This window comes from Vespa velutina, chromosome 6, assembly GCF_912470025.1.
Source record: "Vespa velutina chromosome 6, iVesVel2.1, whole genome shotgun sequence".
In the NCBI taxonomy this organism is placed as follows: Eukaryota; Metazoa; Arthropoda; class Insecta; order Hymenoptera; family Vespidae; genus Vespa; species Vespa velutina.
The window spans coordinates 3,094,119-3,121,500 of record NC_062193.1 but is presented as its reverse complement, the minus strand read 5'-3'; the positions used below and the strand labels follow the sequence as shown (position 1 = coordinate 3,121,500).

At 27.9% G+C, this 27,382-nt stretch overlaps 5 protein-coding genes across 15 annotated transcripts; 3 read left to right on the top strand and 2 right to left on the bottom strand.

Moving 5' to 3' along the window:
- Positions 1 to 98: 98 nt before the first annotated feature.
- Positions 99 to 12,088, bottom strand: LOC124949890 (protein argonaute-2). 5 transcript variants are annotated; one of them, XM_047495715.1, is made up of 18 exons: positions 11,691 to 12,083; positions 11,405 to 11,586; positions 10,010 to 11,281; positions 9,737 to 9,931; positions 8,980 to 9,103; positions 8,540 to 8,901; positions 8,341 to 8,460; positions 7,922 to 8,201; positions 7,663 to 7,815; positions 7,414 to 7,576; positions 6,309 to 6,399; positions 6,065 to 6,228; positions 5,494 to 5,761; positions 5,238 to 5,422; positions 2,810 to 5,165; positions 1,070 to 1,325; positions 857 to 998; positions 99 to 438 (listed from the first exon to the last, which is right to left on the bottom strand). In XM_047495715.1, the coding sequence occupies exons 1-15, from the start codon at positions 11,704 to 11,706 to the stop codon at positions 5,078 to 5,080; spliced, it is 3,663 nt and encodes a 1,220-aa protein (XP_047351671.1). In that variant the 5' UTR covers positions 11,707 to 12,083; the 3' UTR covers positions 99 to 438; positions 857 to 998; positions 1,070 to 1,325; positions 2,810 to 5,077. The 5 variants fall into 5 exon arrangements, with proteins under 5 accessions (XP_047351671.1, XP_047351672.1, XP_047351670.1 ...); XM_047495716.1 differs by lacking the exons at positions 857 to 998; positions 1,070 to 1,325 and having other exon boundaries at positions 10,010 to 10,977; positions 11,017 to 11,281; positions 11,691 to 12,084; XM_047495714.1 differs by lacking the exon at positions 857 to 998 and having other exon boundaries at positions 1,061 to 1,325.
- Positions 12,089 to 13,135: 1,047 nt separating this feature from the next.
- Positions 13,136 to 17,466, top strand: LOC124949788 (exosome RNA helicase MTR4). 2 transcript variants are annotated; one of them, XM_047495483.1, is made up of 10 exons: positions 13,136 to 13,379; positions 13,458 to 13,559; positions 13,716 to 13,958; positions 14,028 to 14,235; positions 14,316 to 14,582; positions 14,666 to 15,494; positions 15,589 to 15,761; positions 15,877 to 16,308; positions 16,448 to 16,985; positions 17,075 to 17,466. In XM_047495483.1, the coding sequence occupies exons 1-10, from the start codon at positions 13,288 to 13,290 to the stop codon at positions 17,230 to 17,232; spliced, it is 3,042 nt and encodes a 1,013-aa protein (XP_047351439.1). In that variant the 5' UTR covers positions 13,136 to 13,287; the 3' UTR covers positions 17,233 to 17,466. The 2 variants fall into 2 exon arrangements, with proteins under 2 accessions (XP_047351439.1, XP_047351440.1); XM_047495484.1 differs by lacking the exon at positions 13,716 to 13,958.
- Positions 17,462 to 21,477, bottom strand: LOC124949789 (FAS-associated factor 1). Of its 2 annotated transcripts, none has more exons than XM_047495487.1 (12): positions 21,260 to 21,477; positions 20,772 to 20,840; positions 20,360 to 20,642; positions 20,072 to 20,249; positions 19,716 to 19,992; positions 19,172 to 19,310; positions 18,944 to 19,089; positions 18,709 to 18,863; positions 18,433 to 18,628; positions 18,248 to 18,351; positions 17,820 to 18,145; positions 17,462 to 17,642 (listed from the first exon to the last, which is right to left on the bottom strand). In XM_047495487.1, exons 1-12 carry the CDS (start codon positions 21,386 to 21,388, stop codon positions 17,548 to 17,550), a joined length of 2,097 nt encoding a protein of 698 aa, XP_047351443.1. In that variant the 5' UTR covers positions 21,389 to 21,477; the 3' UTR covers positions 17,462 to 17,547. The 2 variants fall into 2 exon arrangements, with proteins under 2 accessions (XP_047351443.1, XP_047351444.1); XM_047495488.1 differs by having other exon boundaries at positions 17,833 to 18,145; positions 21,260 to 21,475.
- Positions 21,478 to 22,333: 856 nt separating this feature from the next.
- Positions 22,334 to 23,372, top strand: LOC124949851 (nuclear receptor 2C2-associated protein). 2 transcript variants are annotated; one of them, XM_047495592.1, is made up of 3 exons: positions 22,334 to 22,392; positions 22,819 to 22,909; positions 23,023 to 23,372. In XM_047495592.1, the coding sequence occupies exons 1-3, from the start codon at positions 22,379 to 22,381 to the stop codon at positions 23,305 to 23,307; spliced, it is 390 nt and encodes a 129-aa protein (XP_047351548.1). In that variant the 5' UTR covers positions 22,334 to 22,378; the 3' UTR covers positions 23,308 to 23,372. The 2 variants fall into 2 exon arrangements, with proteins under 2 accessions (XP_047351548.1, XP_047351547.1); XM_047495591.1 differs by lacking the exon at positions 22,334 to 22,392 and adding an exon at positions 22,399 to 22,590.
- A 237-nt stretch (positions 23,373 to 23,609) lies between these two features.
- On the top strand, positions 23,610 to 26,927 carry LOC124949850. Of its 4 annotated transcripts, none has more exons than XM_047495588.1 (8): positions 23,610 to 23,988; positions 24,121 to 24,418; positions 24,607 to 24,760; positions 24,831 to 24,973; positions 25,053 to 25,252; positions 25,325 to 25,712; positions 25,786 to 26,022; positions 26,107 to 26,927. In XM_047495588.1, exons 1-8 carry the CDS (start codon positions 23,899 to 23,901, stop codon positions 26,499 to 26,501), a joined length of 1,905 nt encoding a protein of 634 aa, XP_047351544.1. In that variant the 5' UTR covers positions 23,610 to 23,898; the 3' UTR covers positions 26,502 to 26,927. The 4 variants fall into 4 exon arrangements, with proteins under 4 accessions (XP_047351544.1, XP_047351546.1, XP_047351542.1 ...); XM_047495590.1 differs by having other exon boundaries at positions 23,611 to 23,988; positions 26,110 to 26,927; XM_047495586.1 differs by having other exon boundaries at positions 23,611 to 23,988; positions 25,786 to 26,031.
- The last annotated feature ends 455 nt before the right edge of the window (positions 26,928 to 27,382 follow it).

Below are 27,382 nucleotides of genomic sequence, written 5' to 3'. Positions count from 1 at the left end.
ATTTGTTTTTATCCTCGACGTGTACGTAACAATCAAGCGTCTTTCTTTTTTTTTCGTATTTTTTGTTCTTTTTTTGGGGGAATTTTCGTTTTTGTTCGTTTTAAAAATTTTCTTTTTTTGTATTTTTTTTTCTTTTTTTTGTTTTTTTTTTCAATTTTTCTTTTTATTTCGACATCAACGAAGATAAGCAAGACGGTAACAAGAGTTCGTATGACTCGATTAGCTCTGAGTTCATGTCCCTATCACGGCACATCGCATTTAGAGCCCTTTCTCTTAGGCGAAGGGCACTGCCTATGGCTGCTTCAAGAAATGAGTCGACACCAGCCGTAGCGTAAGCATCGAGGGTCGGCGGCGCAGAGGATGAGTTTTAGGTCACCACTCCGCCCCTCGCCCTGACATGGTCCAGCCTCTTTCTTGAACCTTTACTACGCTTCCACCCTGGAAAAGAACAAGATTTACAAAAATTAAATTTATCGTTATATACAAGATAAAAACTGAACGTCGATCGATATTACATATGTATTTATCATATTTATGTTTTTTTTTCTTTTTTTTTAACGTGAAATTTAATATTTAATTCAATCTTTTTAAACTGTCCTATGTTTTATGTAGACGATTTTTATCAATGTAACATTAACGACAACGAAATATGTATATAATATAACGTTAGAAAAACGTTTTATCTGATAAAGAATAATCCAAGCGTACCCATTACTACTTTGTACATTTTGTAAACACTATATTGAAACTCTACCCTCTATATATATATATATATATATATATATATATATATATATATATATATATAAATACACACACACACACACACACACACACACACACATACACAAAATACCTCTTTAAACTCTGTCAACGTGCACTGTCTGCGACATAATATTGTTTCGTTCGAAAGAAGTATTCTTGAGTTACATAAATCTCATTTATTCGTTATCGCTTCATTGTAGTCATAAATAGAGTTCTCGAATATGCGCACATTCCTATGTAAATTTTTCTTAAACGACTGATCGTATATATTCATATTTATTCTTTGACTACGAACCTCTCGCACCTCTGTTTGTATGCGTATTTACGCGTCTCTCTCTCTCTTTCTCTTTAAGTGTTAAATTTGGTGACTATACGAGGATAACAGCGATGCGCTTCCTACGTATAACATCTCAAAATAGATCCTCCGCGTTGCATTCAATGTTATTTTCGGAAAAGGTTCGATCGTTAGCCTCGGATAGAGTTTACATGCGTCAACCCATGCTTATTGGGATTAGGACAATGCGTAGAAAAAGATATACATTCTTTTTCTCTGTTTTTTGCTACAAAGAAAAATGTTTGATTTTTTAATTAATAACGCTTAGAAGAAAAAAGAGAAGAAGGAGAAGAAGAAAAAGAAGAAAAAGAAAAAGAAGAAGAAATGATTGTAGCAAAAAATAATAAGTATTCCAATGGACGAGTTCCATAGATCAAAATCTGATTTCATAAAGCATTGAATATTTTTAAAATGTAAACATACAATGTTTAGAGATTGAAACAGATATTATAATAATTTAGATGAGAAAAAACGAATGACTAAGAGAGGGGGTGAACATTTGGAGTCTGATGATATCAACCCTCTCTCGAACAGTCGTCGCTGCCACCTAGCAACAAGCGCGCACGTTGCAAGCTGTTCGAGAAGTTTCTCAGGGATGCAGAGCAAATTGTAGAGGAATTCGTCGAACGTCAACAACGATCGACGGTAACAGCTATTACACTTCGCGTGTAAAAGGAAAAAATCTACTTTCTACCAGTTTGAAACCTCATAGTATCCGTATAAAAAGTGAAAAAAAGAATGTTTGACAGACAGAGAAAGAGAGAGAAAGAGCGAGAGAGAAAAAAAGACACACGTTTTGTGTATTATATATATATATAATACATTATATATATATATATACATATATATATATATATATATATATATATATATATATAATGTATCCAATAAAACCACACATGCACACATACACATTATTTGATTTATTAAATGAAATCTAGACAACGGGGGTGTTCAGATAAAAAGAGGGCCGGAGGTAGGGTGGGGGAGTAAGGTTAGAATCTCGTTCGCATGTTCGTTCGAAATAAATCGTTGATGTGTGTGTTTTCGGTTCGTAGTTGTAAAATAGACAAGTATGTAACTAAGTAGGTACATAGATATATATCGGAGAACACTGACCCGATGTAACGATCGTGAGAGAAGGATCTATAGATGTGCATTGAGTGGAAACATAATCGCGCGTAGTACCGGCAACGAAGAGAGAATGGACACGATCGATAATTTCCCGCGTAGAAGGCACGACGAAAAGGAAATAATAGGATTGTCGTACGATGCGGATAAGTTGAAGAGAAAACGTTGAATATTATTATTGATTTGGATTGAAATGGAGAGATTGAGTCTATCAAAAAAAAAAACGAAAGAAATAAAACTTGTAGGAGAGAAATTTGTTCGTGATTTTCTATCTGGAAACACGAACGTGGAGAACACTCGCGTAAGAAAGACGCAAGATAATTTTTCCACGATTAAAGGAAAACTTCACTTGCTCATCTATCGACGACGAAGCACATTTTTTTCAAAAAAGAAAAGAAAAAAGTCTCTCGATTTCTTTCACTGTTCTCCGATATCTATTATGTTTCACGTAAAGTTGAAAAGACACGATCGATATATAGGAGAAAGGATGAGGAAATGGAGAGGAAAGAAGAAGAAAAAGAAAAAGAAGAAAAAGAAAAAGATAAAAGAAAAGAAAAGTAGGATGTGAGATAATTATACCTGAATAAAGCGACGACAACCATGACGAGCTTAACTACGACGAGAGTTGAGAGAAAAAATTTATGTATCGTTCCGAACCGCCACGGAAGTGACACTGTCGGATTTCTCCGCGACGAACCATCGTTTTCCCCTCCATTCTCCCACCCCTACTCTCTTTTAGAGCTCCCACCACTAGGAGGATTTCTACTGGACATCCAGCACGTTCTGCTGACCGAAGTCAGCGCCTTTGCCTGCTCCAACCCTCTTTGTTTGGGGAAAGGGGAGAGGTTACATAGGTGTGTGTGTGTGGTGTAATATGCGAATGAGGAAAGAGAGAGAGAGAGAGAGAAAGAGAGAGAGAGAGAGAAGGGATGAAAGTGACGATCGACGAGGGCGCATGCACCCTCTCCTCGAGAGGAATCAATAGAAAGCAACGGTCACGTGAAGACCCTTTGAATAACCATAGAAAACTATAGATATAGGGATCGAGGATCTATGGCAGGTGAAACAGATCGAAGAAATAAGGTCTTGATAATTAAGTGCATTTTAAATTCGCTAATGGAAGAGAAGGGAGGAAAGGGGGTTGAAAGAAGGTTAATATCGATAATCTGCGTCGCAGTAGAGATTTATGCAATTCTGAAGAAGACATATACGCAGATATACATATGTCTTATTACATGAGAATACAAAACAATGGAAGCGTATATCAGTATACTACTGAACCTTGATCGTTATAAACAATAAAATACGTTCAATTATACATAGATAAATGAAAAGAAAATGAAAAAAATACATATCTTCTCCTCCATATTTCTTTTCCCCTAGAAATTATGTGATTTTATTTTTTCCCCCATTTTCTCTCGGTTCATTTAATTTTCGAAATATTATAATTCGTTTGGAAATAATTTTTATAAAATCTTATCCTTAAATGGAGGATGACGATTGCGTCCAACTTAAAAGGAATACTAACAAAGAATTCCTCATATAAAAAAAAAAAATCTATCTGTATCATGTTACTATTCCCCTGTAAAAATAACAAGGAATGCATGACCAAGTTTAGATCTTTTCCCATAGGAAGGGACTAACAGGTCACCCTACTCGTCCTTGAAATACCATTGAATCAACGAGTTCCATGAATGAAGTAATGATCTCCCCTAGAATCCAGATCCCATACACACATACACACACACACACACACAATATTTTCTTATTGCGTAATATATATTATAAAATAAGAGCAGAAACTTCATTTGAAAAGAAATTTACTAATTTTCACATACATAATTTTTTAATCGTAATCGATATATATAAATTAATTTTTATTTTATAATTATAAAGAATGTAATTAATTGATTAAGAGTTAAGAAAATGTCGATTAAAATCGTTAATCTCAATATTAAATTATAAATAAAATGTATTATTTTATAACTGTATTTAAATAAAATATATTATTTTTACCCTTTAAACGTTATTAATAAATCACTGTACGCGTTATCAATTCCAAAATTTCGTTTATTGATACTGTATTTTTAATTTTATAGAGGTTACGTATCTATGATTCCTTATTACATGCATAAAACAATTTACCATTGGAATAACTAAATTTCACAAATATTCCATAACAAAGTATGTTGTAATAATATAAAACGTTTATTAAATATATATCGCGATATATGAGCAAATAACTTGTTAACTTTAATGTATACGTTGTCAACAAAATTTCTAACATCGATGTGGTCTACCGGTAGATAAAGGACTCGGCCAAAATCTGCAATAATACGAAATGTATCTGCCCTAATGCCGCGAAATTTGAAATGTAAATATTGTCGTTTGTACGACCATAGAAAATAAGATGTTATATGCATTACCAACATTGAAATAAAATTGAATTTTTCAATAATATAGATAGTACATTTAATTTTTATTAAGTCAGATTAATTTAATTTATAGCAATACATTACAATTAACAAGATACATTAAGTTTTCTTATATATATATATATATATATATGTATACGTATAATTCCAAATCAATATTAAAATACTACGATCGATTCCCTTATCGTTTTCCCTTATTATTTTGTAATATATTCTAGTCTTAATTAATTTTTCAATACAGGATTAAAGAATAAAGTATCAGGAATAAAAGTTCTGTGACATAAAAATCTATTATAAGAGGTATTAATTAAACTTTTCTTTTTTTTTTCTTTCTTTCTTTTTCTCTTTCTCTCCTTTCTCCTTTCTCCTCTTTCTCTCTCTCTCTACATATACGTATATATCGATGTAATCTTTAAACGTAAAACATCGGAACATCTTCATTTAATACAACCCTTACTTTTTCTTGTTCTTTTGATAACTCTTGTAATTTAATTGGAACACTAAAAATATCAAATTAAGCATTTAAACATTTTTATAAATAAGTTAATATTATACATTATGTTATTACTTACTTTTGTATAAATGCTCTAGCTCGAAATGCTGCTAAATGGGCATAATATGTTGGTGCTGGATAACTAATGGATCTTGTACATCGTGCAAACATATGACACAAATAATATGTAAGTTCTTCGATTTGATCCTCTGTCATATTTAATTCATTAAATACGCATTTATACTTGGTAGGTCGCGCAGTACCCTAGAACAAAATAATATATGGGTAATAGTTATGGAACCATACTGAAAAATTCATGTTATTCAACGATGTACCTGAATGCTTGCATGTGATACAAGGTAAAAATCAATATGACTAGGATGTGTTATGTGTGTGTCTACTATGGTACCAGCTTGTACATTAAAATTTTTATCATCTGAATTTCTAGTATCTGTAGGGAAAAATCGTATATGATGTCTTTTTTGCACTACAAGAAAAGTGATTAAAGGATTATAGTCCGTAGAAACTGAGTCAAATCCTTTTCGAAGGGCTAATAATTCAAAGTGTAACACCTGAGTTAACTGTCCTTCACTTACACCATCGCTATAACAGAAATGATAATGTTTATTAACACATTGTTGACCGGTAGTTTTTCTCAGAGTTTATCTTATGTCTCTGGCTCTATGCCATAAAGCGTCGTTTATTATTAAAGAGCATAAAGCGAAACAAAGGCGCTGCGATCGCAAGTTTACTCGTAATCGATCAGAACCGTCTTGGCATGACAACGCGAGTTCACTCGTGATCGGTCAACAATGTGTTAATATAATATTGTGAAAAATTCGCTAAAGTTCAATAAAAGAAAAAATTTATATTAATTTGATATTATATTTTAATTAGCTTATTTACCGATAAACAATAATTTTCTTTGGGTAGATTCCCATGGTTTTATGATAATACTTCAATAATTTGCTAACAATCTCCGCAAAATCATTAATAATTTCTTGTCTCGGTTGTTGAAGTCTAATTTCGATTTTATATCTAAATGCAGTTCTGTCACAACTTGCAGCAACCTATATTATAACAAAATTTGTTATATGTAATAGAATATTCGTAATAAAACGCTAAAGAAATTTATAAAAATAATATTTACTGCAGCTATAGAAGGTATATCTTTAGAATCTGGTGAAGGATGCGTTACATCAGCGCCAATCAAAATACAATCTGGTGTTAAAATACTAGGTCTGCAAAGAAAAAATTAGTAGTAGACACAATCTTGAATTCAATATACTGTAGTATGAGAATATTAGGTTGATAAGAAATGTCGATTTTCTTTTTTTTCTTTTAAGAAATAAATGCGGATTCTGAAGTATTAATAATAATAATAATAATAATAATAATTCATTCTATACTCTTTAAAGTATAGATGTCAGAGTTTTCAAGCAGGTATTTTTTTGTGCTCACTTCAAACAGTTGATTTCATAAAATTGAACAAAAAACAAATTTCTATCAGTTTTTCATATGAATTTAAAATTGATTGCAAAACTAAAAAAATAATTTATAATATTAAGCATGTTTGTAGAAAAAATAGTGAATGAAACACACAGTACAATGGTGGTTTCAAAAATTTCGAAACAGAAATAAGGCCTGAGAAATGAAGAAGGTCGTAGACACAATTTTCTGCCCTTGACAACGTCTAATTGAAGGATTTGATTGAAGCTAATTCAAGCATAACTACTCGAGAACTCGCACTAGATATAGGTACGTCATCTAATTGTTATTGACCACCTGAGGTAATCAGAAAAGAAAAAAGTAAATTAACAAATGAGTGCCGTATAACTTAAGTGAAACAACATTCTACCAAATTTGTACGAATTCCAAAAATTGTACGAATTGGACTATGAATCCATCATAACATCCTCCCCTGATCTATCTCCACCAGATTACCATTTCTTGTAAGGGAAAATCTTTAAAATGACTTCAAAGCTTTTGTGAATTCTAGAAATCCGGAATGTGTTGGCAAAAATGTGTAGATTGTACAGTGGCTTTTATTTCAATTAATATAATTTATTCCGAGTCGAAATATGTTATATATAAATTAAATTTTTATATATAAATATAATTGAAAACCGACATTAATTAATTTTTTACCAACCTAATATCATATACTTTTTTATATTTTTTTATATCATATACTAATATCATATAAAATTTATTATACATAGTATTATAAATATATATAATAGAAAATGACATACCTAACTTGACCAGAAATTTCATGATTTACGCCATTAAGTTTAGAATTTATTTTCAAAAGGATATTTCCTATCGTTGCTGGATTTAATTTTCTTTGAACAGTTATAGATTTAATACACTGTGTAAGTACACCTAATCGTAATTCAGTGACCTGCTTCACTGTACCTTCAATAGCAATGATGAATAATTACAAGAACTTTTTTAATAAATTAAACAAGAGAATAATTTAATAGATTAATTAAATTACTTACTATATGAGTCATTAAATTCTGGAATAATAACTATAATAAGCTTTACTCCATTATCTTTTAATTTTCCAAAACAATGTAACAATTTAGTCACGTTATTATAGCAAGACTGAAACGGTTTTAAAGCATTGCCCATAACCATACCAACCGCTTTTGCTGAAATAAAAAATACAATATTTCATTTCTTATAATATTTAATAACTATATTACAATACTATTATTGAAATCGTTAAATAAATGTCAATTGTTAATTTATATTTACCACCCTCTTGCAACATATTGCATAAGTTGTATAGTTCTCTGTCTCTTATTATTTTATCAACTAAATTTACAATAGTCCATTGATTATCAAATAAAGTACTTGGATTTAGAAATTTTTTTGGCCTCCAAACACCCTTCGTTACAGACACAATATTATTATTATTATAATTCAATTTAGGAGCATCTAATACTCTAGCAGGTACTCTTTCAAATTCTGGTTTTATAGAGAAATTGAATTCATTTCTCATAGTTGGATGATCATTTATTCTCAAAGCTCTAAACTGTAATAATAATCGTTATAATATATATATATATATATATATATATATATATATATATATATATATATAAAATACGTTATATACACACATGTTATGCATACGTATATATGCATAACATGTATGCTAATAAAATACTTACACCTTCCATTATCTTTTCTTTACGTTTGTCAGTAGATGTAGCTGCGAATCGTATCATTTTAGAAGTTTGTATTTCATCCATCTTTTTTCGAATTGTTTGTCCAGCTACTATTGTACAAAGCTGAAAATTTTTAAATAAATGATATTTTCACTTTGCATTAAATATATTATTTCTATTTCATAATAAATGTTAAACGCACTTCTGGAGGTACATATATTTTCTTATTTTCTGGTCCTATCCATAAACAAGGCAAATAAGGATAACGTATTACATAATTTTTTTCATTTTTAAAATACTTCTCAATAGTACACGATGTTCCATCGGCACGTGAAAATACATTTTTCCTTGGACAGTCAACAAAACCACGCACTATTTGTGTTCGCTTGGATGATGGTATATTTGGTATCACATAATGAACTTTTAATCCAACTAAATGTTTTTTTATTTTATCTACATACTGATATACATCGTCTGGAGTAATATCTCTGTTCTCTCCACGTAAACACATTTCTCTCAGTAGTTCAATAACATTTTGAGATTTAGGAAAACCCTTATGTGCAACTAAATAAACAGATAAAACATATTTCTATGTAAAAACGTTGAAAATCTTTTTTAACATTAAACTAATATATACATTACCATCTATATTAAATAAAGGTTTCCATCCTAATACAGCAGATTGGAATGAACCTACCCACAATTCCATACCATTTGTCAAATTTTCTGGCTTATTTATTGGTGGCCAAAATATTGATCTACCAACCTGCCAAAATATACCAAAATTTTAAGAAAAATGATCTATTTTTAACAGGTAACAATAAAAAAAAAAAAAAAAAAAAAAGAACGATATTACATTTATATATATCATTTAAATATTTTGGTTTATGCCTCATATTTCAGAAAATCAAAATCATTTTATGTTAGAGTTCATACAAAAAAACCTAGATTTTAAAGTTTAAAGCTATCTTAAACAGAAACACGAAACAATTGATCATCAATAATTAATAATTGATTTCATATAAATAAAATAAAAAGTATATATAATTTAAATATTGTTAGGAGCGCCCACACAACTCCGTGTAAAAACATAAAACGAACTATAATATTTATCAAAAACAATGTACAATTAGCAGATATACAAGCTCTCTTAAGAAAATAGTAATTTATCCCGAATGTTCGTGAGTTATGTCTTCTCAATCAGAATTCTCTTCGAAGATAGACAAATTCTCATTGTTACATGTCAAATTCTCTCGGTATCTAGAAATGACTTATTCGCTTCGAGTTCACTCCGAACTCCTCTAGGCTAGGTCGTAATAATATATATCAAATAATTTTTAAAAGTTATAAAATATATCATAAAATACAGAAGATAATGAAAAGTACTTATTTTACCTACCGGAATATAATATGACAAAGGTCCATGACGCAAGATGACTTCAAGAGCTTGCATTCCAGACTGAACTGCTAATGTTTCATTAAAACCAGGTCTTATATCCTTTAGAAATGAAAAATCTATAGAAGTAGTTTTTTTCATTTCAACTTGAAATTCTCTTTCTTGATTATTATCAAGAATCGTAACTATATCATTTATCTAATTCAAGGAAAATTTCGTTATTTTTTTATAATTATTATAATTTTATAATTTCTTGTTTAAATTTTATATACTTACATATGTAGGAAATGGCAAATCATTCGCGCTATAAGCAATCTTATTCCCATCATACGCTGGGTTACGAGTTGGAAATTTTTTCTTTCTAAATGCTTCAAAAACAGTTCTTCTTAAAAATTTGGGCTTATCAGGAGTAATAGTTACATCATATTGAGTAACATTCGTTTTTATATTTTTTAATTCCAATCCCATCACATTGACTTCGACCATTATACGTCGACCAAGTGTTCCACATACGTTAGGATTTCTTCTTACAGGTATACTAAGAGCCAACTGACCAGCTACAGACTTTGTTAACTTTTCTTGTATTGCAGTATATGGTACTGGTGCTTGTGATTGTGATTGTGATTGTTGTGGGGATGGTTGTGATTTTTGTGCCCGTGATTGTGATTGTTGTGGCAACGGTTGTGATTTTTGTGGCAACGGTTGTGATTGTTGTGGCAACGGTTGCGATTTTTGTGCCCATGATTGTGATTTTTGTGGCAACGGTTGTGATTGTTGGGATGGTTGTAATTGTTGTGGCAACGGTTGCGATTTTTGTGCCCATGATAGTGATTTTTGTGGCAACGGTTGTGATTGTTGGGATGGTTGTAATTGTTGTGGCAACGGTTGTGATTGTTGTGGCAACGGTTGCGATTTTTGTGCCCATGATTGTGATTTCTGTGGCAACGGTTGTGATTGTTGGGATGGTTGTAATTGTTGTGGCAACGGTTGTGATTGTTGTGGCAACGGTTGCGATTTTTGTGCCCATGATTGTGATTTTTGTGGCAACGGTTGTGATTTTTTGGATGGTTGTAATTGTTGTGGTAACGGTTGTGATTGTTGTGGCAACGGTTGCGATTTTTGTGCCCATGATTGTGATTGTTGTGGTAACGGTTGTGATTGTTGTGGGGATGGTTGTGATTTTTGTGGCAACGATTGCAATTTTTGGGCCCATGATTGTGATTTTTGTGGCAACGGTTGTGATTGTTGGGATGGTTGTAATTGTTGTGGCAACGGTTGTGATTGTTGGGATGGTTGTAATTGTTGTGGCAACGGTTGTGATTTTTGTGGCAACGGTTGTGATTGTTGTGTCGACGGTTGCAATTTTTGCGATGGTTGTTCTAATTGTTTTAATGGTGGTTGTGATCTTTGTGACGATGGTAATTTTTGTGATGACGATTTTGATGATTGTTTTGATTTATGTGATGATTGTGATTGTTGTGGTGCTGATAAAGTTGATGTTGCTTGTGATACTTGTGATGAAGATGGCACCATATGTTGACCTTCAACCTGAAAAATAATATTTACATATTCTTATGTGTAGCAGAAATAATATGAATATAATACCATCTACACGATTAAATATAACTTAAAATTCTTTAAAAAAAATCAACATTTAAATAGAACACTTACATGTTGCCGAGATCGTTGTAATTGCTGACTCGACTGCTCTGGTCTTGATCCTTGATCTTTCTCATGTCCACTATGATGTGCTGACGACTGCTGATACGATTGTTCTTGTTGTGTTGTTCCCTGGTCCTGTTGGGAAAGGCTAGATGGATCAGCAGATGGAAGATTTGAGCTTCGCTTCTTTCCTAAAAAATAATTCGTATTGTATACTTGTTACGAAATACTCATACGGAATTAAAAATCTTATACGAAATGTAATGAAATATGAAATCTATAAAGAATTACATACCTTTTTTTTTGCCCATTATTAATTACAAATATCAAAACTATAAATTATTATACTATAAATGCGTTACAATTTAAATTATAATATATATTCTACGATACGTTAACATTTATCTGACTCTTTTCACACCCAATATGGCGAACTGATATTAGTAGACTGCGCAATATTTTTACATACAATGGGCTTTTATAGAGTTATAATTCGGGGAATTACAGAATTATATTTCCGATTGGCGATTTAATATATTTCTTATACTTTTAAACTAGTCTTAACAATTAAAACCGATTTAATCTACCACTCATCTTACACAACTGGAAACTAAACTTATCAAAATGGAGAATACTTTTAAAGTGAAAGTTCAAATGATTAATGCTGTTCATCACTTTTCGCTCGAAGCGTATGTGACTTCAGCGACAGATCTGGACGAAATATGAACTACAAGCGTAAGCATATTGTAGTCTCACCATACGTTTATCGTATCGGTGTATAAGCTTGGATTTGTATAAGTTTAGTAAGCTGTGAATTCGCACTTTTCAGTCTCTTATATATATATCTTTATTTAATAGTATAGTGCACTTACAGTGATCTGTGGTAGACATGACGTCAGTATGCATTGGTTTCACACAGATGCATAAAGAATAATAAATATAATTGACTCATGTAATAATTAATATACAAATTTGCGAAAAAATAAGATTTTGTTGAATGTTTTATCAAAAACAATTATTGAATACTTATTAATATAATATATACATATATATATACATATATATGCATATATATACTTATATATATACTTACTATATTACTATATTGTATATTATTATTATTATAGTAATGTAACAATAATAATAATATATAACGTCTATATGAAAATCACAAGTGGGGAGTTCTTCTTTTCCCACAGATTTCGAAGGGCGCTACTATTCAAAACTTTTTCCTTGTGAAAAATGTCAAAAATACCATTTACGCCAACAATGAGAACAGTCATAATTCTTGACCAATTTTGATAAACAAGATTTAATTTTAAAATAGAAAGTTTTAATCTAGAATCTCTTTTTCGGATTTTTGAAAAACTATTCTCGATAAAATATCATTTTTTAACACGGTTTTTTCTTTTTCTTTTTTTTTTTTTTTTCAAAGGAAAAATTCAAAAAAACGGAATCGAAATGAAATCTTGTTCATCAACATCGATCAAAAATAATGCCTATTTTCATTATTAACGTAAAATATTATAAAACCAGGAATAATGAACAGCCTTAATAATAAAACATTAATGCATTCTTAATTAGAAAATTACTTTACTTTCTATCCGATCGCAGTGCCAAATCTCTAAATTGTACTCGTTGCTGATTGGTCTTCGGTCCACATTTCGACATTCGTTAATTCATTAATACCATATTATCTGAGGCGCCAAATTTACCGTTTGTAGGACTATTCTATAGTGATATATAATCTATGATCCTATAGGTTTTATAACACATTCTATGATTTTTTGACTCGAAAATTTATTGATACGTTCGTGTTTATCCTGCACACGTGTGATTTTCAATATATATTTCTGTTTATTCATTGTATTTTCATTACAAAAGAAATTACAATGGCGGAATTTACTAATGATTTATTTGATGTTTTTGAAGAGGCAAGTGATGTGGAAATAATACCTAGATCAGTGAAAGAAGTTAATACAATGTAAGAATATAACAAATTTTATTTGTAATCTATATAAATATAACTTATAAGAGATATTCATTTGAAAATATTATCCAGAAAAGTTGATTCTAATAATACATCGAAACGTGATCTTGAAAATGATCATGAAGAACAAGTGACGAAAAAATTAAAAACAGACTCTCTCTTGGACGATATCAAGTAGGTTAATTGTTTTACATTTTCTCTTTTGCTAATTCGTTTATAAAAGTTGTTTATTTATTTAATATATAATAAACTTTTTATTATGATACTATGATAGTAATATATGTCTTATTTTAATTTCACTATATTGTGAAATTTTTATTATTAATATAGTATAGATGAATTGGCATCACGTATTAAAATTCATACTATAGAAACAATAGAATCATGTACACATGAAGTAGCAGTACCACCGGATCAAGAATATATTTCATTAGAAACTAAACAAACCAAACCAGCTAAGGAATATAAATTTGTTTTGGATCCTTTTCAAAAGGAGGCAATTCTATGTATTGAAAATAATCAATCTGTTCTTGTTTCTGCACATACTTCGGCAGGGAAAACTGTTGTTGCAGAGTATATATATATTTCTTATATGTATTAGCAACTAACAAAATAATTACAAGAGATAATTTCATTTAATAGGTATGCGATAGCCTGTTCTTTAAGAGACAAACAAAGAGTAATATATACAACTCCCATAAAAGCTCTGAGTAATCAGAAATACAGAGAATTTTATGAAGAATTTAAGGATGTAGGATTAGTAACAGGAGATGTTACAATTAATCCAACAGCTAGTGTTCTTATTATGACAACAGAAATTTTAAGAAATATGCTTTATAGGGGTTCCGAGGTTTAACAAAATTAATGATCTTTATCATATAATATATATATATTCTATTAATTTTAACACCAAATATCTATTATCTTTAGGTTATGCGAGAAGTTGGTTGGGTAATATTTGATGAAATTCATTATATGCGTGACAAAGAAAGAGGCGTAGTATGGGAAGAAACTCTAATTCTTTTACCTGATAATGTACATTATGTGTTTCTATCTGCTACTATACCTAATGCACGTCAGTTTGTTGAGTGGGTTGCTCATTTACATAAACAACCATGTCATGTTGTTTATACTGACTATCGACCAACACCGTTACAACACTATATATTTCCAGTTGGTGGAGATGGTATTCATTTGGTATATAGAATACTTGATGATTATTTCCTTTAGTAAAATAGAATGCAGGAAGTATTATAATTTATGTTTTTTTATAATAATAGGTTGTAGATGAAACAGGACAATTCAAAGAGGAAAATTTCAATAGAGCCATGGCTTGTCTTCAACATGGAGATGCTGCTAAAGGTGATACGAAAGGTCGTAAAGGTGGCCTTCGAGTAACAAATGACGGACAAACAAATATTTTTAAAATGGTAAAGATGATTATGGAAAGAAATTTTGCCCCGGTTATTATCTTTAGTTTCTCTAAAAAAGATTGTGAAATCTATGCAATGCAAATGGCACAATTAGATTTAAATACATTGGAAGAAAAAAAATTAGTAGATGAAGTTTTCAACAATGCTATGGATGTTTTAAGCGAAGAAGACAGACGATTACCACAAGTCGAGAACGTACTTCCTCTTTTAAGACGTGGTATTGGTATTCATCATGGAGGACTCTTGCCTATTCTAAAAGAAACTGTGGAAATTTTATTTGGTGAAGGATTAATTAAAGCATTATTTGCCACGGAAACTTTTGCAATGGGATTAAATATGCCTGCAAGAACAGTTTTATTTACAGCGCCACGTAAATTTGATGGCAAAAATTTTCGTTGGATTACATCTGGAGAATATATCCAAATGTCTGGACGTGCTGGTAGGAGAGGCTTGGATGAAAAAGGAATAGTTATTTTAATGATCGATGAACAAGTTAAACCGGTTGTCTGTAAAGAAATTGTACAGGGAAAACCAGATCCAATAAATTCTGCATTCCATTTAACATATAATATGGTGCTCAATCTTCTTAGAGTAGAAGAAATAAATCCAGAATATATGTTAGAAAGAAGTTTCTATCAATTTCAAAATCAAGCTTGTATACCAAATTTATACAATAGTATGCATTTTTTTTTTTATTATTCTATTGGAAATATATTAAAGTATAGTATATTCAACTTAACATTATTCCGTGTATTTTATCATTTTTACAGAAGTAAAAAAGCTGGAAGTTGCATATAATGAAATCAATATAGAAAAGTATAATCAGATATCTACATATCACGATATTCGCGAGCAATTAGATCGATTAAGTACTGAATTTAGATCATTTTTGACAAAACCAGAGTATTTACTTCCATTTTTGCAACCTGGTAGATTGATAAAGGTATGTTTGATACAACATGAAGTAATTTTAAAATATCTAAACTTATATTTATATGTATTAACTCTACATTCCATATTGGCTTATTATCTTCTTCATTTATTTATATTTTTAAAAGGTAAAAAGTGGAAATGAAACATTTGATTGGGGTATTATAGTAAATTTCAAAAAGAAAAATCCCAAAAATCCAATAAAGGAAAAGTCCGTTTTGATTATTGATATTTTACTCCACGTATCTAAAAAATCTTCTGAAGGAAGTCTATTACCTTGTCGTGATGGAGAGGAAGGTGATATAGAAGTTGTTCCTGTTTTACATACATTAATTTCCCAAATCAGTTCTCTTAGATTATATCATCCGAATGATTTAAGGCCTACTGATAATAGAAAAAGTGTACTGAAAACCATTCAAGAAGTGAAAAAACGGTTCCCAGATGGACTGCCATTATTAAATCCCATAACTGATATGCACATTGAAGATCAGAGTTTTAAAGACATTGTTAAAAGAATTGAAGTTCTAGAAGAAAGACTTTACTCTCATCCTTTGCACAAGGTAAGAATGTCCTCTTTCCCCCTCCCCCTTCAAATATGAATATATTGTAAATATAAACTTTGGTCTTTTTATTAAGAATGAGTATCATTTAAACTTAAAATTTGAATTTAATTTATTTAACTTATATTTTGTAATACAGGATTGTAATGTGAATACATTATATGAACAATTTTTACATAAAGAAGAATTAGGTGTGCAACTAAAACAAGCCAAAACAGAACTAAAACAGGCTAAATCCATACTTCAAATGGATGAATTAAAATGTAGAAAACGAGTACTTCGAAGGATGGCCTATTGTACAGCAGCTGATGTAATAGAATTAAAAGGCAGAGTTGCTTGTGAATTAAATGGAACTGATGAATTATTAATGACAGAAATGATTTTTAATGGTTTATTTAATTCATTAAGTATACCACAAATGGTAGCTTTAATTAGTTGTTTTGTGTGTGATGATAAATCTAATGAAATGCCTAAAAGTACTGAAGAATTAAGTGGACCACTTAGGCAAATGCAAGATTTAGCTCGAAGGATAGCCAAAGTTTCAACTGAAGCTAATTTAGACTTAGATGAAGATACATACGTAGAAAGATTTAAACCATACCTGATGGATGTTGTATATGCTTGGTGTAAAGGTGCAACCTTTTTACAGATATGTAAAATGACAGATATATTTGAAGGTATAGATAATTAATATAATTGTCTATGTAAAAATTAATATGTTATTATTAATATATATAGTTATATTATAATCGTTAATATATTTCAGGATCGATAATAAGATGTATGCGTCGTTTAGAAGAAGTTCTAAGGCAATTATGTCAAGCTGCAAAAAATATTGGAAATACAGATTTAGAAAATAAATTTAGTGAAGCAATTAAACTTATAAAAAGAGACATTGTTTTCGCTGCATCTTTGTATTTATAACTAAAATATATAAGAAAATTTTTACAGCAATATTTTATTTCTAAGTTTATTTTAATAACAACAATAAGTAGAATAAAATTTTCAAAATGTAATTTATTTTGTGGATATTTAAAACATACAATTCACATGTATGGGGGTAATGAGTTTTTACAAAATAAAACTACATCTGTTAATATTTATCTATGTGAAGAAAGTATGACGTAAAATGTAATTGTATAATAAACAGAACTCAAATTAACCGTTTACTATTGCAAATTTGTTAAATAAATACATTTTAAGAATATTTTGATGCTTAACACCTACATTTTAATTTAATTATAACAAATAATTTATCGTTCTTCTAATATTACTGTTTCTTGTGGACAAAACTTCAGTTCCATTAATGTCAATTTTGAATCCATAGATGTTAACTGTAATAAACAATACTAGGCTTGAAACTCTTATATGATAAGATGCTTATATTAAATGTTATTTAAAAAAAAAAAATAAATATATCAAGTATGGGATATTAAAACCCAATACTTTAGAGATTAACTTAATCAATTAATAAAAAAAGTAACTATAAGATAAGAACTTAAATTGCTTACATGATCTACTTACATCCCTTCGAGGCCAACTAGAAAGAACTTTGTATTCTTCCGTAGGATAACCTTCCACAATTAAAAAATTAAGGAGTGTTTGAAGTGGTGTATCTGGCTGAAATCTACGTTCAAGAAATTTTCCAGCTGGAAGCCTTACTCTTACTTTGAGAACACCATCACCTGCATTTTGTTGGGGTTCAGGAGGTAAACTAGATTCTATTGCTTGTCTATGAGCTTCCTTCCTTGCTTCTTCAGCTAACCTTTCATTTTCTGCCTGTTCCTTTCGTCTTTTTTCAATCTCTTCTTGCATCTGTTTTGCTTCTTCTTTTGCTCTATGAAATATATGTTTATATAAATAAATATAGCTAGTACAGATAAAATATTTCACTCTATGTCTATTATAAATTACAATAAATTTATATGATTCTATTTACCTATCTGCAGCCAAACTTTCTTGATAAGCTCTATCTTGTTCTTGTTTGACTTTTTCTCTAGCTTGTCTTTCTTCTTCTACACCAATATCGGTACGTCTTTGTTCCTATATCCAAAGAATATTAATTCAAAATTTTTTTTTATATATAGTATGTTTATTCAGATATAAGTAAATTTTAATATTTACCTGAAAAACTTCAATTGCTTGAATTAAATTAGTAAGTAATTCATTAACTCCCACATTACCATGTACAATGGTAAATATTTCTGTATTTGATCTAGATCTCATTATTATCATAAGAACTGGTAAAGTGTCAACATCAATATTTCTCACAGTTAGTGCAGCAACAGATCCAAGTGTGTGATTCACTGATTCCAAAAACCTATATAAATCAAATCAAATATTTTATAAAGATCATCACTGGGATTAATTCTATTAGAAGCATGAATACAATTTATATACCTTTGTTTATTAGATTCATATGTGATATCCCAACCCCAAACAATAAAATGTTCAGAAAGTAATGGAAGTACTGTTCCAAAGCCTAGTAATTCCGTGCAAAATACATTTGCTAACACACTATTATCGTGATGTAAATATACAGCTAATAATTTCCTCTAAAACGATATACACAGATTTTATTTCTAATGTTATATTTATCAGATTAAATTTATATGTTGAAATACATATTACAAACCTCCTTTGCAGGCTTTAGACACGATTCTTTTATAGCATCTTCAAAGGTGCCAGTAAAAAATTCTGGATGATTAAGGCCATAACGCTTTTCATATTGTTCTGCAAAGTGTAATGTACCCACTATTTCATCTTCTACATTTTCTGGCACTGTCGAATAAAGATTGAAATAAAAGATGAATGTAATAATATAAAATAAATTATATTTTCATTAATTCTTTAATATACTTACTAAGACGTTGTATTTTGGTAGATCTAATGTTATCTATGAAAATATCATCCTCAACATTAAATGACTCAGGAACATCAAATTCTTCCACATCTTCTGGTTCATCTATAGAACTATCACTGTCAATTAATTCTACAACATCCTAAAATCATGAAACATATTATTTTAATCAAAACTTTTTATTGCTCATGCTAAAAACTTAATTTATCATATGTATAATGTAATCAGAAATTTGAAAAAAAAAAAAAAAAAGAAAAATAAGAAAATAGGACTTGTTAAATTACAAATTTGAATAATTTATCTTTTATTATTTATTTTATGCTTAATCTTTAATTTATATGTTATACTTTTCTAACTTTTATTTTAAACTGTATTATTTGATTTATTAAGCATAAATTTATGATTACTTTAATTTCATATATGAACATTTATGATTGCATAATAAATCTTACAATTAATATATATTGTAGGATAAATAATACAATGTAGTATTATAAATAATATAATGTGAATCAAAATAATGTGGTATGAATAGTTAGGAAATTACCTTTTTTTCTTCTTTAGAAGGAAGCTTACTAACAGATAGATCATGTTCTGGATAATGAATACCACTTCGTGCCAATACTACATTATCATCTGTCAATAAGCTGGGCCAGCCTTTCCATTGTTGATGTCGAACAGGCACATCAATCAATGAGTATATACTTGTCTTGACATCTAATATCGTGTGTGTTCCAGGAAATTTTAATTTATATGATTTATTATGTACTTCATCTTTGATGTTTAAAGTATAAGTTAGTGTGATACCATCCGACAAACATACGCTTAAAAATAAAATAATTTTATAAGAAACAATAAAAAAATATATATATAGTCTATAAAAAATAATTTTATATTATATACATTTCTCCTGTTAAATCCCAGTTGTCTGAAAGAGATGTTACGGATAATGTAGTTTCTCTTGGTAATTCTAATGTTTGAAGAATAGTAGAATTTGTTTGGGGCCCTTTTTTCCATCCATGTATAAGTTGTTGACACGGTGCAATATTTGTTTTTTTCGATATAGACTGCTTAAGTTCACCTAATATTTATTTTTATATCTTAGATAATACTGACATCATTCAATATTTTATACCAATATTAATGATATATAAAATAGGATTATAAAAAAATATATATTTAAATACATACCTACGGTAGATAATTCAGATAGATCTATCTTATAAGTCCTGTTTAAATGATTAATATGGAATGTAAGCATCTTAGCAGGCGCATTACTTTTTGATTGACTCGTTCCAGGTTTAACATTTTCTATTATTTCTGACTTTGCAGTTTCAGCATTTTTTAAAGAACTTGTTTGCGTTATTATCGAAGAATGGGGTATACTTCCTATTTCTTCTATCATTTCTACTTCAGGACCCATGTCAAAAGGTAGTTGTTGGGTACCTCGTGGCATTGCTTGATTTACTGCTGCCTGCATATTACAAAAATATATTTATTATTGTGTATAATTTATTTATAAATAATAATATATATATATATATATATATATATATATATATATATATACACAATGATTATAATCTTGTATGATAAAATTTACCAATAAATCCCAATTCGTTCCTTCCAAATACAGAATAGCTTCTCCAACATCATCAATTCCTGTACAAGCCTATAGAAATATAAATAAAACTTAAAGTTAACAAATGAAATTAACAAAATTTGGATCAAATTTATATCTTCATTTATTCCTTATATATTTCTTCATATACATAATTATATTATTATATATAATTAATATAAAAATTTAATTAAGAAATAAAAATAAAACAATATTATTGTTTATAAAAATATCAATTAATAATAAATATAATGATAATAGGAAAAGAGCAATGTAACATAAAAATTTTCTACGATTAATTGTCATTATCGAAATTGTCAAATTTTATTTAAATGAAAGTGAAAGAAAACTTCTTTGTTTTTAATCTCTATTTTCAACTATTGCCAATGTCATCCAGAAATGTTACCATAACCTTAAATCATAATCTAAATTTTTTAATAACCCTTAATATAAAGTTTCTCTTAAATTACCTGAAAATCAGCTAAAATCATTTCTCGGTTTTCAGCCATTATGATGTAGTATATAGGTACAGACGTGAAAAAATCTTTATCAAGAATCAAAACTGTGTCCTTTCTTCTTAAAATTATTACAAAGAACATGCACAACAAATTCAAGCCATCAATGCCTTAGATATCACAATACTTGAGTCGAAACGAATAGCTTATACTGTTTATACATTTTTTGCTAAATCAAACAATTGTTCGTATATTGGACGACGTACTGAAATTTATTTCACTTTTCTTTAAACACATATGATTGGTTGAACTTTATTGTTTTAACAAATGTCCAATCATAAATGTTGATTTTATTAAGAAACTTGACAACATGATGCAACTCTATTGATTAAACTATTTTGATTATTTGTATATTAAATATAAAAATTTTTTAGATATTTTTCATAATAACAAACATAAATATATATACGATGTTTTATATAATCATTTTAAATTAAAGAAATTTCTTTTTGATTAGTAATTTTTATAATAAATTTCGATAACATATCAATCTAAAGTATACATCTAATAGTAGTGCACAAACATTAATCGGTTTGAAATGAAACGTTTAATTGTTCATTAACATTTTGTTCATCTCTTTTTGATCCTTCGATTTTTTCATTCGCTTTTCAATCTATAGAATATGTATAAGTTTTTGTTTATAATACCTTCTATCAGCATTTTTTCTATTTTTTTCTATTCTAATAAAAAATATATAATAAATACTCTTTACTATAATTTTTTTCATTTTTTCAAATTCAAATATCAAATATGTCCAAATTTCGGAATATGATTTAAATAAATTAACAATTTTAATTTCTATTATTTCTCATTGTTTTATTCTTAATGGGACAATTATATAATTGTTATAATTATCCAACATAAAAATTCTTTAGTTCATCGCAATCATAAATTTTTTGTTGTACAATTGAACAACTTGTATATACGATATACGTATATCCTCCAATGGCGATATTTCGCGCGATGTCGGAAAAGAAAGTAATATTTTTTAACATTGAAATATGTCTTTTACGTATATGTATATAAAATTCAATTTTTCTTAAATTGATATTATAACAATTTATTCAAAATTATATGAAATGCTTAAGGTTTATGAATAAAATATAATTATTTGGAATGATTATTCTAACCTATATATATATATATATATATAGGATTTTACTTTACAGTGTTTTTGTGTATCTTAAAGCAAATCATTATTTATCATATTAAACACTTGTATTGAATGTATAAATAAATGCAATAATAATGACAAATTTATTGAAGGAATGCAAATTCGATTGTAGGTTAGTTTTATACTTCAATTAATATTATTAAATCAATGATATTTCTTTGATAATAATGCTTTCACTCTCTAAATGTATATTTTAATTTATATATATGTATATATGTATATATGTATGTATTTTTTTTAAATTATTTCTTTTCAATAGTTTATATAGTATTAATATAAATTACTAAAGTAGGATGTAAATTATTAATATATTATTGTTCTAAATATTTATTCTATGCAGGGTTAGTTCGGTAATAAATAAAGATAATCGAAATTATGGAAAAAAATATATGTTTGATGATTCCAATGAAACATGTTGGAATTCTGACGCTGTAAGTAAATAATTACATATGTTTAAATACAAAAAAATATAATATAAAGTTTTAGAATTTGAAAAGTGTACAAAATATATATATTTAATATAACATTGTTATACATGTCACAGGGCACACAACAATGGATAATAATTAATTTTGAAAAAACTTGTATTATATCTGGATTTGAAATTGAATTTCAAGGTGGCTTCGCTGGAAAAGATTGTTATGTAGAAATTGATGACAGTAATGGTAGCATAGTTATTGCTGAACCCTTTTTCCCGAAAGATACAAATGGAGTTCAATGTTTTGTATTGAAAACTACAGTTACAGGAAAATCTTTCAAATTACTATTTAATGAAAGCACAGATCTTTTTGGTAGGATTATCATTTATAAATTATCTATATGTTCATGATATACATCAATTTTGTTTATAAATTAAAATGTATAAATAAAAGCAATTTTATTTTTATTCATGTACATGTAAATTATCTATGTTCAATAAAAAAATCTCTATAATTATAGAATATATACTCTTTATTATTTATATAAAATTTGTTTTTTATCATGAAGTTCTAATACAAAAAATGTTATGACATTGAAAGTTGAAAAAATCATGCATAGTTAGTTAGTTCTTTCTATTCGTAATCTATGACATTATTAAAAACCCTTTAATGTTAAATATAATAAATGCGATAAACGCAGAAATATTCCTAATAAATATATTAATAAAAACACAATAAAAAAAAAGAGAAAAATTTATGGGAAGAAATGAAAGTATAAATATGGTTTTACTTATTACTTATCCGGTTTCCTATCTTATGGTATTATAACTACTGCCTTTGTTTTGAAATTTCAAACCGGTTAACGTTATTTGTATTGGGTTATAAAGTATTGTGTGTGTATCAGTACAGTTGATACAAATTTGGTGTAGTATTAAGTATCAAATAAATTTTATATTAAAACTTTTATTTTAAAGAATCGTTCATTTTGATTAACATATATAATGACAATAAACACGTATTTTTATCGCAATGTACTTCTTTTAACGCAAGTAATTCCAACGAGTAATGAGTTTAAACTACACTTTCATGAGGTACGTATTACAATGTATTTTATTAATTTATTTATTATTATTATTATTATTATTATTATTATTATTATTATTATTATTATTATTATTATTATTATATTAAAAAGATTAATATAAATTTTTTTTTTTTTTTAGGGAATGTTTGACAAACCTAATACAATTGGATTTATGCATGTTTCTCAATATTTATTGACAATATATGATTTAGAGCGTTTTAAAAAATTAATTCAGTGGCCAGTAACATGCAAAAAAACAGAAGTCAAATATCGTAATAATGTGAAAGATTATTTAAATCAAATAGCAAATGAAAACCTTGATATCGATTTTCCTCCTATTCTTACTTCTTATTTGGTTCGTGCTCATGGTACAAAATTTACAATTATTATGTGGAAACTTTCTATAGTAGTGTTAAGAACTTACATTAAGAAAAATTGTAAGTATCTATTTGTTCATATACAATGTCTCAATGTTTATTTTTTATATATAATGTGCATGTTAAAATCCTTATATATAATATTTACAAATTGTATATCTTGGATGATATTACATACTTCTCACAAGAAGAAATAATTCGATAATTATTTGAATAACTAATTCTTAATTAAATCTTTTGATTTCCAGACGACCCAAATATTTTTTATGCACCACGTCTAGGTCCTACAAAAGAATTGATAAAAATAACTCTCCAAGGAATAAATAAAGATATGATTTCCAGCGTCATGTCTCATCATAGAAATATGAAAAAAATGAAAGAAACATCTAAAATTATTATGGCGTAATTAATCTTTTCATATATCATTTAATTAACTTTGGAATATTTTTTATTTGTTGCATTTTTGCTCCAGGGAAGAAAAAGAAACCTTAGCTAATATAAAACAAGAACTTTTTGAAAACAAACAATCCATGTTAAATCTGACATCTAATGCTCCGGTTGACTCGAGCATAAAAGAGTGCTTAGCTAATATTGAAAATACAGAAATTATACAATGTATGTATATTTATATAATATAGATAGTATTGAAACAAATTTAACACATATCATATGATCATTTTTTATTTATTTTTAGTATGGAAACAAAATATAACTGAAAATTTATCATATATAAGAAGGAAACAAAAGATTTTCAAAGATGTACAAATTCTTAGTAATAAAATTACTAATATGATTACTAGTATAATTGGTGGTGCAGAGATATTAGATGCACAGCAAGTTGTAAAAATACATTCGTCTACAATTGCGCTGCTTCCACTATCAACAAATATACAGGTAATGCATAAATATTGTGAAGAATAGAATTTATCCTAGATAATTATGTTCTAATAGTCATATTTCTTTCAGTATCTTCTTCATCATTTGTATATAAATGATAAATTAATGTTACGTAATTTTATTGAATTATTGAATTTTTTGTTGTGCCAAGCATACCAATGCTTAAAGAAAAATGGCTTGAAAGATTTATCTAAGTGCCTTGTACAAATAGAAGCTAGCCAGGAAGATATAAAATCAGGAATAAAATCATTTCAGAATTTAAGAACAAACATAGAAAGTATTTCAAATAATTTAAAATTACACTTTTATCAAAAAAAAATGAATGAAACCTATCAAGAAAACATTTCAGCATTGGAAAATATTGTTTTTTCTTCATCTCCAGTTATAACAATTAATACCAATTGTCGCGATGAAGGAAATGATGTATTAAGGAGATTAGAACTTACACCAATAGAAGGTAAATTATTAATTTTATCTTGTTTATATTGTTATGATTTTCATAAAAAAAATCTATTTTAAATTATTTACAGGTGCACACAGATCATTATTTTCCAGATATAAACGACAACATGGCAATACTAATTTATCTGTTTCTCAATTGAGAACAAATTTGTTAGTATCACGAATTAATTTTGATGATACTTTGTCTTTAAATAATAGTGATAAAATTTCACAAGCTCACTCGTATATACCTAAAACAAATTTATTATCAACTAAACATACAGGGAAATATTCACGTTTATTTTTGTCATATGCAAAGAAACCCGGTGAGAAAGGTAATAAAAATTTTTTTTCATTGGCGATTAGTAAAGATAATGATTAATAATATCTTATTTTTGTTTGTGTACAAGTAGGTAACTGTAGTATAAGCTCTATACCACATTCTATAAAAGCTAATTCTACTACTATGACAAATACAGAAGGAGAAATACATAATATGTCACAATTTAGTCTTAGAAATACTACAAAGAGCTTTTTTGATCTTAGAGAAGTAATAATACCTGAAAAATTTAATACAATAAATCAATTAAAATCTCAATATGTTTTCAAAGAGACTAACAATTTACATAATGATCAATATGAAATGGATAATGAAACTGAAGATGATAATCTAACCAATATTAAAGACAATGTGTCTATCAATGTTAAAGACGTATCAAAAAAAAGAAGATCCATCAGTGATTTAGTACAACGTTATAAAAAAGTATTGGAAATTACTAAAGAAAATATAGGGTGTGAGAATTAGATATATCTTTTATCATATATCATGATACATAAGGATAGAAGTTCAGTTTTTATACAAAATTTATATATAATAAATTTTAAAGTTTTATAAAATATATAAAACGCTTATTTTTTTTAAATCGTTTTCAATCATACTCTATTAGAGGAATTCATTATTGTATAATATATTTATAAGAAGTTGTGCATTATATATGTAAATATTATGTTTTATAAAAGGTTCGTTTATAAATAATGAGACAGAAGTTGCATATTTGTTTAATTTCTTCTATTCATCATATTATATCTGTCTACAATTCATTTTATAATACATCATAATATTATTATTCGATGACATTAATATTATTATTGTTATTGACTAATAAAAATATTTCTTCAAGACATCCAAATATATACTGTACAAAATTTGTAGTAAAATATTAAGATATTACAGATCTTGTTTTTAATTTGCGGCAGTTAAAAAATACTTTGACCTTATAACAAATATATCTGTTCTTTATATATATATATATATATATATATATATATATATGACAAAAAGTGAAAATTTTCAAGTATTTTGTATTAAGTTGTTGCTTATTTTCTGTTGTATTTTTAGATAAAAACTAAAATTGATATAATTAAAAAAAAAAAAAATGTATATTTGATAGACGATTTCTCAAGGATGCAAAAAAAATCGTTCATCCATTTGACAAAGAAATTTTGACAAGCGCATGAAATACGATAGAAACTATGTAACAACCTAATAATATTAATGATACATCACATCTATTTTTTAATTATTATAAATTATAAATTTACATTATATATATATAATATATATATATATTTTTATTACCGATAGGATCAATCACATCACATTTTTTTATTACCATGAAAAAATTA

Bases quoted from the DNA above. Each gene is read 5' to 3' on its own strand.
- LOC124949850 (XM_047495586.1), top strand. From the start codon at position 23,899: ATGACAATAAACACGTATTTTTATCGCAATGTACTTCTTTTAACGCAA. The intron at 24,974-25,052 runs GTATGTATATTT...ATTTATTTTTAG, and splicing joins AAATACAGAAATTATACAAT to TATGGAAACAAAATATAACT. The intron at 25,713-25,785 runs GTAAATTATTAA...AATTATTTACAG, and splicing joins AGAACTTACACCAATAGAAG to GTGCACACAGATCATTATTT.
- LOC124949851 (XM_047495591.1), top strand. From the start codon at position 22,553: ATGACAAATTTATTGAAGGAATGCAAATTCGATTGTAG. The intron at 22,591-22,818 runs GTTAGTTTTATA...TATTCTATGCAG, and splicing joins GAATGCAAATTCGATTGTAG to GGTTAGTTCGGTAATAAATA. The intron at 22,910-23,022 runs GTAAGTAAATAA...TACATGTCACAG, and splicing joins CATGTTGGAATTCTGACGCT to GGCACACAACAATGGATAAT.
- LOC124949789 (XM_047495487.1), bottom strand. From the start codon at position 21,388: ATGTTCTTTGTAATAATTTTAAGAAGAAAGGACACAGTTTTGATTCTT. The intron at 19,311-19,715 runs GTAATTTCCTAA...TCATGATTTTAG, and splicing joins CTTCTAAAGAAGAAAAAAAG to GATGTTGTAGAATTAATTGA. The intron at 18,146-18,247 runs GTAAATAGAATC...TATATTTCATAG, and splicing joins GAAAGTTTGGCTGCAGATAG to AGCAAAAGAAGAAGCAAAAC.
- LOC124949788 (XM_047495483.1), top strand. From the start codon at position 13,288: ATGGCGGAATTTACTAATGATTTATTTGATGTTTTTGAAGAGGCAAGT. The intron at 16,309-16,447 runs GTAAGAATGTCC...TTTGTAATACAG, and splicing joins ACTCTCATCCTTTGCACAAG to GATTGTAATGTGAATACATT. The intron at 16,986-17,074 runs GTATAGATAATT...AATATATTTCAG, and splicing joins AATGACAGATATATTTGAAG to GATCGATAATAAGATGTATG.
- LOC124949890 (XM_047495714.1), bottom strand. The intron at 9,932-10,009 runs GTAAGTATATAA...TCCTTGAATTAG, and splicing joins ATTTGCCATTTCCTACATAT to ATAAATGATATAGTTACGAT. The intron at 6,229-6,308 runs GTAAATATTATT...GTTATAATATAG, and splicing joins ATATACCTTCTATAGCTGCA to GTTGCTGCAAGTTGTGACAG.